Here is a 12,405-nt window from a genome sequence, read left to right as displayed (position 1 = left end):
CACTACATGACTCTACCACCATCCTACACCTATTGTTACATCCCCATCACTACATCAATCTACCACCATCCTTCACCTTTTGTTACATCACCATCACAACATGAAACTACCACCAATCTACACCTATTGTTACATACTCATCAGTACATAACTCTACCACCATCCTACACCTATTATTAAATCCCCATCACTACATGACTCTACCACCATCCTACACAAATTGTTACATCGCCAACACTACATCACTCTACCACCATCCTACACCTTTTGTTACATCCCCATCACTACATGATGCTACCACCATCCTACACCTATTATTACATCTCCATCACTGCATGACTCTGCCACCATCCAACACCTATTGTTACATCCCCATCAATACTTCACTCTACAATTGTCCTACACCTATTGTTACATCCCCATCACTGCATGACTCTGCCACCATCCTGGACCCATTGTTACATCCCCACCAATGCATGACTACCACCATCCTACAACTATTGTTACATGCACATCACTACATGATGCTACCACCATCCTACACCTATTGTTACATCCCCATCACTACATCATTCTACCACAATCCTACACCTATTGTTACATTCCCATCACTGCATGACTCTGCCACCATCCTACACCTATTGTTGCATCCCCATCACTACATGACTATACCACCATCCTGCACCTATTGCTACATCCCCATCTCTGCAAGATGCTACCACCGTCCTACACCTATTGTTAAATCCCCATCACTACATCAGTCTACCACCATCCTTCACCTATTGTTACATCGCCATCACTACATGACTCTACCACCATCCTACACCTATTCTTACATCACCATCACTACATGACTCTACCACCATCCTACACCCATTGTTACATCCCCATCACTACATCACTCTTCAATTGTCCTACTCCTATTGTTATATCCCCATCACTACATAATGCTACCACCATCCTACACCTATTGTTACATCAACATCACTACATCACTCTACCACCATCCTACACCTATTGTTACATCCCCATCACTACATGACTATACCACCATCCTGCACCTATTGTTACATATCCATCACTACATGAGGCTTCCACCATCCTACACCTACTGTTACATCCCCATCACTACATCAGTCTACCACCATCCTACACCTATTGTTGCATCCCCATCACTACATGACTATACCACCATCCTGCACCTATTGCTACATCCCCATCTCTGCAAGATGCTACCACCGTCCTACACCTATTGTTAAATCCCCATCACTACATCAGTCTACCACCATCCTTCACCTATTGTTACATCGCCATCACTACATGACTCTACCACCATCCTACACCTATTGTTACATCCCCATCACTACATCAATCTACCACCATCCTTCACCTTTTGTTACATCACCATCACAACATGAAACTACCACCAATCTACACCTATTGTTACATACTCATCAGTACATAACTCTACCACCATCCTACACCTATTATTAAATCCCCATCACTACATGACTCTACCACCATCCTACACAAATTGTTACATCGCCAACACTACATCACTCTACCACCATCCTACACCTTTTGTTACATCCCCATCACTACATGATGCTACCACCATCCTACACCTATTATTACATCTCCATCACTGCATGACTCTGCCACCATCCAACACCTATTGTTACATCCCCATCAATACTTCACTCTACAATTGTCCTACACCTATTGTTACATCCCCATCACTGCATGACTCTGCCACCATCCTGGACCCATTGTTACATCCCCACCAATGCATGACTACCACCATCCTACAACTATTGTTACATGCACATCACTACATGATGCTACCACCATCCTACACCTATTGTTACATCCCCATCACTACATCATTCTACCACAATCCTACACCTATTGTTACATTCCCATCACTGCATGACTCTGCCACCATCCTACACCTATTGTTGCATCCCCATCACTACATGACTATACCACCATCCTGCACCTATTGCTACATCCCCATCTCTGCAAGATGCTACCACCGTCCTACACCTATTGTTAAACCCCCATCACTACATCAGTCTACCACCATCCTTCACCTATTGTTACATCGCCATCACTACATGACTCTACCACCATCCTACACCTATTGTTACATCCCCATCACTACATCAATCTACCACCATCCTTCACCTTTTGTTACATCACCATCACAACATGAAACTACCATCAATCTAAACCTATTGTTACATACTCATCAGTACATAACTCTACCACCATCCTACACCTATTGTTACATCCCCATCACTACATGACTCTACCACCATCCTACACAAATTGTTACATCGCCAACACTACATCACTCTACCACCATCCTACACCTTTTGTTACATCCCCATCACTACATGATGCTACCACCATCCTACACCTATTATTACATCTCCATCACGGCATGACTCTGCCACCATCCAACACTTATTGTTACATCCCCATCAATACATCACTCTACAATTGTCCTACACCTATTGTTACATCCCCATCACTGCATGACTCTGCCACCATCCTAGACCCATTGTTACATCCCCACCAATGCATGACTACCACCATCCTACAACTATTGTTACATGCACATCACTACATGATGCTACCACCATCCTACACCTATTGTTACATCCCCATCACTGCATGACTCTGCCACCATCCTACACCTATTGTTACATCCCCAACACTACATGATGTTACCACCATCCTAATCCTATTCATCACCATCACTACATGACTCTACCACCAACCTACACCTTTAGTTACATCCCACCACTGCATGACTCTACCACAATCCTACACCTATTGTTGCATCCCCATCTCTGCAAGATGCTACCACCGTCCTACACCTATTGTTAAATCCCCATCACTACATCAGTCTACCACCATCCTTCACCTATTGTTACATCGCCATCACTACATGACTCTACCACCATCCTACACCTATTGTTACATCCCCATCACTACATCAATCTACCACCATCCTTCACCTTTTGTTACATCACCATCACAACATGAAACTACCATCAATCTAAACCTATTGTTACATACTCATCAGTACATAACTCTACCACCATCCTACACCTATTGTTACATCCCCATCACTTCATGACTCTACCACCATCCTACACAAATTGTTACATCGCCAACACTACATCACTCTACCACCATCCTACACCTTTTGTTACATCCCCATCACTACATGATGCTACCACCATCCTACACCTATTATTACATCTCCATCACGGCATGACTCTGCCACCATCCAACACTTATTGTTACATCCCCATCAATACATCACTCTACAATTGTCCTACACCTATTGTTACATCCCCATCACTGCATGACTCTGCCACCATCCTAGACCCATTGTTACATCCCCACCAATGCATGACTACCACCATCCTACAACTATTGTTACATGCACATCACTACATGATGCTACCACCATCCTACACCTATTGTTACATCCCCATCACTGCATGACTCTGCCACCATCCTACACCTATTGTTACATCCCCAACACTACATGATGTTACCACCATCCTAATCCTATTCATCACCATCACTACATGACTCTACCACCAACCTACACCTTTAGTTACATCCCACCACTGCATGACTCTACCACCATCCTACTCCTTATGTTACATCTCCATCAATGCATGACTCTTCCACCGTCCTACACCTATTGTTACATGCACATCACTACATGATGTTACCACCATCCTACACCCATTGTTACATTCCCATCACTGCATGACTCTACCACCATCCTACACCCATTGTTACATCCCCATTACTACATCACTCTACCATCATCCTACACCTATTGTTACATCCCCATCACTGCATAGCTCTGCCACCATCCTACACACATTGTTTCATCACCATCACTACATGATGTTATCACCATCCTTCACCCATTGTTACATCATCATTACTACATCACTCTACCACCATCCTACACCAATTGTTACATCCCCATCACTGCATGACTCTACCAAAATCCTACACCTATTGTTACATCCCCATCACTTCATGACTCTTCCACCATCCTACAACCATTGTTACATCCCCATCACTGCATGACTCTGCCAGAATCCTACATCTATTGTTACATCCTTATCACTACATGATGCTACCACCATCCTACACCCATTGTTACATCCCCATTGCTACATCACTCTACTACCATCCTACACCTATTCTTACATCACCATCACTGCATGACTCTACCACCATCCTACACCCATTGATACATCCCCATCACTACATTACTCTTCAATTGTCCTACACCTATTGTTACATCCCCATCACTACATGACTCTACCAACATCCTACACCTATTGTTACATCCTTATCACTACATGACTCTACCACCATCCTACACCTATTGTTGCATCACCATCATTAAATCACTCTATCACCATCTTACACCTATTGTTACATCCCCATCACTGCATGACTCTGCCACCATCCTACTCCTATTGTTACTTCCCCATGACTACATCATTCTACCACAATCCAACACCTATTGCTAAATCCTCATCACTGCATGACTCTACCACCATCCTACACCTATTGTTACATCATCATCACTACATCACTCTACCACCATCCTACACCTATTGTTACATCCCCATCATTGCATGACTCTACCACCATCCTAAACCTATTGTTACATCCCCATCACTACATCACTCTACCACCATCCTACACCTACTGTTACATCCACAGCACTGCATGATGCTATCACCATCCTACACCTATTGTTACATAACCTTCGCTACATCACTTTACCACCATCCTACACCCATTTTTACATCCCCATCACTGCATGACTCTGCCACCATCCTACACCTATTGTTATATCCTCATCACTACATGGCTCTACCACCATCCTACACCTATTGTTACATCCCCATCACTACATCACTCTACCACCATCCTACACCTATTGTTACATCCCCATCTCTGCATGATGCTACCACCATCCTACACCTTTTGTTACATCCCCATCACTACATCACTCTAAAACCATCCAACACCTATTGTTAAATCCCCATCATTGCATGACTCTGCCACCATCCTACACCCATTGTTACATCCTTATCACTGCTTGACTCTGCCATCATCCTACACCCATTGTTACATCCCCATCACTACATGACTCTACCACCATCCTACACCTATTGTTACATCTTCATCACTACATAACTCTATAACCATCCTACACCCATTGATACATCCCCATCACTACATGACTCTACCACCTTCCTACACCTATTATTACATCCCCATCTCTACTTCAGTCTACCACCATACTACACCTATTGTTACATTTCCATCACTACATCACTCTTCCACCATCCTACACCCATTGTTACATCCCCATCACTACATCACTCTACCACCATCCTACACCTATTGTTACATCTCCATCACTGCATGACTCTAACATCATCCTACACCTATAGCTACATCCTCATCACTACATAACTCTATCACCATCCTACACCCATTGATACCTCCCCATCACTACATGACTCTACCACCTTCCTACACCTATTATTACATCCCCATCTCTACATCAGTCTACCACCATACTACACCTATTGTTACATCTCTATCACTGCATGACTCTAACATCATCCTACACCTATAGCTACATCCTCATCACTACATTACTCTACCACCATCCTAAACCCATTGTTCCATCCCCATCACTACATCACTCTACAGTTGTCCTACACCTTTTGTTACATCACCATAACTGCATGACTCTGCTACCATCCTACACCTACTGTTACATCCACAGCACTGCATGATGCTACCACCATCCTACACCTATTGTTACATAACCTTCGCTACATCACTTTACCACCATCCTACACCCATTTTTACATCCCCATCACTGCATGACTCTGCCACCATCCTACACCTATTGTTATATCCTCATCACTACATGGCTCTACCACCATCCTACACCTATTGTTACATCCCCATCACTACATGGCTCTACCTCGATCCTACACCTATTCTTACATCCCCATCACTACATAATGCTACCACCATCCTACACCTATTGTTACATACCCATCACTGCATGACTCTGCCACCATCCTACACCCATTGTTACATCCCCATCACTACATGACTCTACCACCATCTTACATCTCCATCACTGCATGACTCTACCACCATCCTACACACATTGTTTCATCACCATCACTACATGATGTTACCACCATCCTTCACCCATTGTTACATCTACATTACTGCATGACTCTGCCACCATCCTAAACCTATTGTTATATCCACACCACTACATCACTCTACCACCATCCTACACCTATTGTTACATCCCCATCACTACATCATTCTTCCTCAATCCTACACCCGTTGTTACATCCCCATCACTTCATGACTATGCCACCATCATACACCCATTGTTCCATCCCCATCACTGTATGACTCTGCCACCATCCTACACCCATTGCAACATCGCCATCACTGCATGACTCTACCACCATCCTACACCTATTGTTACATCCCCATCACTACATAACTGCCACCAACCTACACCCATTGTTTCTTCACCATCACTACATCACTCTACCACCATACTACACCCATTGTTACATCCCCATCACTGCATGACTCTGCCTTCATCCTACACCCATTGTAAAATCGCCATCACTGCATAACTCTACCACCATACTACACCTATTGTTACATCCCCATCACTGCATGACTCTGCCACCATCCTACACCTATTGATACATCCCCATCATACATCACTCTACCACCATCCTACACCCATTGTTACATCCCCATTACTACATGACTCTGCCCCATCCTACCCCCATTGTTACATCACCATCACTGTACGACTCTTCCACCATCCTACACCTATTGTTATATCCCCATCATACATCACTCTACCACCATCCTACACCCATTGTTACATCCCCATCACTACTTGACTCTGCCACCATCCTACACCCATTGTTACATCACCATCACTACATCATTCTACCACCATCCTACACCTATTGTTACATCCCCATCACTACATGACTCTGCCACCATCCTACACCTATTGTTACATCCCCATCACTGTACGACTCTACCACCATCCTACACCTATTGTTACATCCCCATTACTACATCACTCTACCACCATCCTACACCCATTGTTACATTACCATCACTGTACGACTCTACCACCATCCTACACCTATTGTTACATCCCCATCACTGCAGGACTCATCCTCCATCCTACACCCATTGTTCCATCCTTATAACTCCATGACTCTGCCACCATCCTAAATTCATGGTTTCAGTACATTCACTTCATCACTGCCAAGTCTCCTACACCCATGGTTTCATCTCCATCACTCCATGACTATGCCACACCCCCATGGCATTATTGCATGAATCTAACAGTACACTTATCATTTCAAGAGTGCCACAGTCCCTATACCAAAGGTTTCCTCTTTATTTTTCCAAAAACCATGACTCTGTCACAATGTTTATTCCAAAAATGTGCATCTATTTCAGATCTTCTACATAGTACTCTTATGCTTTCATTTGTGTAACAATCTCCCCTCTCTTTCTCTAGATGCTGAAGGTTTCAAAATTGTTTCAGATCACCTGAATGTCCAATATATGAAGAATGATGTTGATGTTTCGGATGATGTTAAGTGGAATTTTCTTAATTCATTGTTTTTCTGTTGTACAGTATTCACTACAGTTGGTAAGCATGGCTCATCATCCCACAAAGGCTCATACACCTTAAAAGCTCATCAGCAATATGTGATGTAGTGTAAGGTATAGAGGGGTGAGAAATTTAGTGTAGGGTATAGAGGGATCAGTGATCTGCTGCCTCCAAACTTCTCACCCTCACTTCCTAATTTGGCCTCTCCCAATAGACCTCCTCACCCTCCCATGTGAGTGGGCATTTGCTTGATATGGTATTCACTCACTGTTGTGTTATTTCTGCCTACTCCATTTCCCCATTCCCCCTCTCTGACCCTCACCTTCTCTCTTTTAACCTATCCCTCTCTCATTCCTGTCCTCTACCTCCAAAAGCCACCATCACTAGGCGTAACATTGAAGCTATCGCCACTGCTTTTATTTCTACCCTACTTGACTCACTTTTCTCCCCTATCCTCTCATTCTCCTGTGCTGAATAAGCTGCTGCCCTATACAATGCCTCCCTTACTTCTGCTCTTCACTCTGTTGCTCTGGCAATCATTACTTACCCTCAAAAATCCACACCTCAACCCTGGCATTCCAAATGCCCCAGATACCTACAAAAATGTTCACGAACCTCCAAGCGACAGTGGAGAAGATCACGCTCTCAGGCAGATTTTCTCAATTTCAAATTCCTGCTCTCATCCTACAGTGCTGCCCTTTCCATCTCTTAATAGTCATATTTCAAGAGTCTCATCTCCTCCCACTCCTGAAATTCCCAGCGTCTCTTTTCCACCTTCAACTCCCTCCTCTGCCCACCCCCTCCTTGTCTCCCCTCCTTGCTCTCTGCCACTGACTTTGCTACCTATTTTACATCTAAAATTGATTCCATACATCAGGGCATCATATCAAACCAGTCCCCCAGCTCTCCACCTCCTCCTTTCCCGGATCACCCCTCACCATCCATTTTATCAACTCTGACATCCTTCTCCTCTGTGACTGGAGAGGAAGTTATGGCCCTTATCCAGTACCCCCCCCTTCCACCTCTCCCCATGACCCTATCTCCTCCCGCCTCCTATGCTACCTCTCTACTTCTGGCTGCTCCCATCTTGCCCACCTCCTTAATTTCACCCTATCTTCAGGCAGTGTTCCTTCTGCATTCAAGCATGCACTTGTCTCCCCATTCTTAAAAAACCAAACCTTGATCCTAACATTCTCTCTAACTACCGACCCATCTCTCTCCTTAATTTTGCCTCCAAACTCCTTGAGCATGTTGTTTACAACTGCCTCACCACATTTCTTTCCTCCCACTCCCTCCTTGACCCTTTTCAGTCTGGCTTCCGTTATCTCCATTCCACTGAAACTGCCCTCACGAAAATCAGCAGTGACCTCCTTGCTGTCAAATCCAAAGGCCACTACTTCCTGCTCATTCTCCTTGACCTACATGCTGCTTTTGACACTGTGGACCACCCTTTCCTGCTCTATATCCTTCACTCCCTTGGTCTACATGACACTGCTCTCTCCTGGCTGTCCTCCTACCTCCCTGGCCATTCCTTCTCTGTTTCCTCTCACAATGACTCCTCCCTCCACAGCCGCTTACAGTAGGTGTTCCCCAAGGTTCTGTTCTTGGACCTCTCCTATTCTCTCTCTATATATCCTCTCTAGGTAAACTCATCTGCTCTTTTGACCTCCATTATCATCTCTATGCTGATGATACCCAGATCTACCTTTCCTCACCTGATCTTTCCATTCTCTACTGACTCATATCTCTAACTGTCTCACTGCTATCTCTTCCAGTGATTTCTCAAACTTAATATGTCTAAGACTGAGCTGATCATCATCCCACCCTCCTACATAACATCATGTCCCACTATTTCTTTATCAATAGATGGCATAATTACAGTATCTCATCTAGACCCATTGCTATGTTTTGGAGTCATCCTGGACTCTTCTCTCTCTTTCAAACCACATATTCAGAACCTCTCGGAGTCCTGTCATTTCCATCTCAAGAATATTTCCTAGATCAGACCCTTTCTCACCCAGGATGCCACCAAAACCCTCATACATTCACTGGTCATCTCCAGATTGGAATACTGTAACCTCCTCCTATCTGGCTTCCCCAAATCCCATCTCTCTCCTCTCCAGTCTGTGCTCAGTGCTGCTGCTCAGCTCATCTTCCTCTCCAAACATTCTACACTTGCCTCCCCTCTCTTACAAGCCCTCCACTGGCTCCCCTTCCCTTTCAGAACCCAATTCAAGGTTCTCACACTCACTTACAAAGCCCTCAGCCATTCCTCTACCATTTACATCTCTGATCTTTTCTCCTTTCACTTTTCTGTCCGCCCTCTTCATTCACTTAATACAATCCACCTTTCATGCCAATTGATTACTTTCTCCCACTCCTGCCTCCAAGATTTTACCCGTGCTGCTCCCCACCTTTGATCGGTAAGCTGGGTGTCAGGCTCCCGGCTTAGGCAAAATGACAGGCATTAGGATTTCGATGCCTGTCATTTACACTACACTACATTACTGACTCCTCTATACCCTACACTACATCACTGAGCTCTCTTTACCCTACACAACCTTACTGACCCCTCTATACCCTACACTACATCACTGACCCCCTATACCCTACACTACATTACTGACCTCTCTATACCCTGCACTACATCACTGACCCCCTATACCCTACACTACATTACTGACCCCTCTATACCCTACACTACATTACTGACCTCTCTATACCCTACACTACATCTCAAACTCTGCACCTCGAGCAGTTGTTATGGGAGGTACTTTAGGCAAGCTGTCATGAAATCGATTAAGAATCAATGCTCTAAGCAAGGAAACATGAAAGGAGTTTGGTACACACATAGTTGGAGGTAACTGTAACTTACATGCCACTGGGTTGATAATTTTTATAATACATAAAGGACCAATATACCGGGGAGCAAACTTCATGGTAGGTACTTTAAGTACTTACACCTGTAGCAGATGAATAATGAAAGTTATGAGCAAACTCAGCCCAAGGCAAAAAATCCATCCAATCATCTTGGGAGGAAGAAATATACATTCTTAAGAAGGTCTCCAACTCCTGGTTCACTCTTTCAGTTTGTCCATTTGACTGAGGATGATATGCAGAAGAAAACTGTAATTTAATTTGAAATGATGAACATAAAGCCCCGCAAAACCGAGCAACAAACTGGACACCCCGATAAGACACTATCTCAGAAGGAAGTCCATGAAGATGAAATATCTCTTTGATAAATATTTGTGCTAATTTGGGGGCTGATGGAATTCGAGCCAAAGGACAAAAATAAGCCATCTTGGTAAAATGATCCACCACTACCCAAATAACGGTACACCCCCTAGACTCAGGAAGATCTGTAATAAAATCCATGGAAAGATGGGTTCATGGTTGGGTGGGAATGGGTAGTGGATGGAGAGGACGAACTGGAGACTGCCAGGAGGACTTATGTTGTACACACTTAGAACAAGAACGTATAAACTCTTGGACATCTTTTTTTATGGAAGACCACCAATAGGAACATGGCAAAAAAAGAGTACATTTTATGAACCCCTGGATGTCCAGGGAAATGAGAATTATGAGCCCAGGAAAGAAGTTTACCTCGTAACTCAGGTGCCACAATTATCTTCCCAGGAGGAGGATCAGGAAAGATGGAAATTGAAGAAAAGGCCAGAGATTTTATTATAGGGTACCTTTGATCCTCATTTTGTTCTTTCTCTTCCAACATTGAGCGTGAGAGAGCATCTGCCTTTTTATTGAAAGTACCTGGACAATAAATGAGGACAAAATCAAAATAAGAAAAGAAGAGTGCCCAACGAGCTTGTTGTGGGTTCAAACAATGGCCAGTCTTCCAATACAACAAATTTTTATGATCTGTAAAATATTAACAGGATGTTTTGCGCCTTCTAATAAAAATCTCCACTCTTCCAAAGCTAACTTAATAGCTAACAGTTCTTAGTCCCCGATGAAGTAATTACTCTCAGCACTAGAAAACTTTCATGAAAAGAATCCACAAGACACTGTTCTCCCAGCTGCAGCCAATTGAGACAAAATAGCCCCAACTCCATTAGAGGAAGCATCCACTTCTAGCATAAATGGTTTCTCAACGTCAGGTTGAACTAGAATGGGGGCCGCAGAAAATGCATCTTTAAGAATCTGAAAGGCATTCAATGCCTCTGGGGACCATACTTTGGAATTAGCCCCTTTTTTTTCCATAGCAGTAATTGGGGCTACAATCATTGAAAACGCTTTGATAAACTTTCTGTAATAATTGGCAAAGCCTAAAAATCTCTGAATAGACTTTAACGAAGTGGGCAAAACCCAATCTTGAATAGTCTTTAACTTTTCAGGGTCCATCTGAAGCTCAGAACCGGAGATGATATACCCCAAAAAGGGTATAACTGGAACTTCAAACACACACTTGGAGATCTTACCATAAAGCTTATTAGCTCGAGAATGACTTAATACCTCTTTAACATGGGTACGATGATCAGAAAGATTCCAGGAAAAAAATCAAAATATCATCAAGATAAACAATAACAAACTGATAAAGTATATCTCGGAAAATTTAATTCACAAACTTCTGGAACACTGCAGGAGCAATACATAAACCAAAAGGCATGACAAGGTTCTCATAATGG

At 43.5% G+C, this 12,405-nt stretch overlaps 1 protein-coding gene across 1 annotated transcript in view; it reads left to right on the top strand.

The window, feature by feature from the left end:
• KCNK18 (potassium two pore domain channel subfamily K member 18) overlaps nucleotides 1-12,405 on the top strand; it is a 44,959-nt gene that overhangs the window by 25,044 nt on the left and 7,510 nt on the right. The window contains exon 2 of the mRNA XM_088459061.1: nucleotides 7,664-7,798. Within this exon, the coding sequence (XP_088315187.1) occupies nucleotides 7,664-7,798 (135 nt within the window). The remainder of the gene's footprint in view (nucleotides 1-7,663; nucleotides 7,799-12,405) is intronic.

This window comes from Taudactylus pleione, unplaced genomic scaffold, assembly GCF_031769625.1.
Source record: "Taudactylus pleione unplaced genomic scaffold, aTauple2 ptg000892l, whole genome shotgun sequence".
Classification (NCBI taxonomy): Eukaryota; Metazoa; Chordata; class Amphibia; order Anura; family Myobatrachidae; genus Taudactylus; species Taudactylus pleione.
This window is presented reverse-complemented; position numbering and strand designations above follow the sequence as displayed.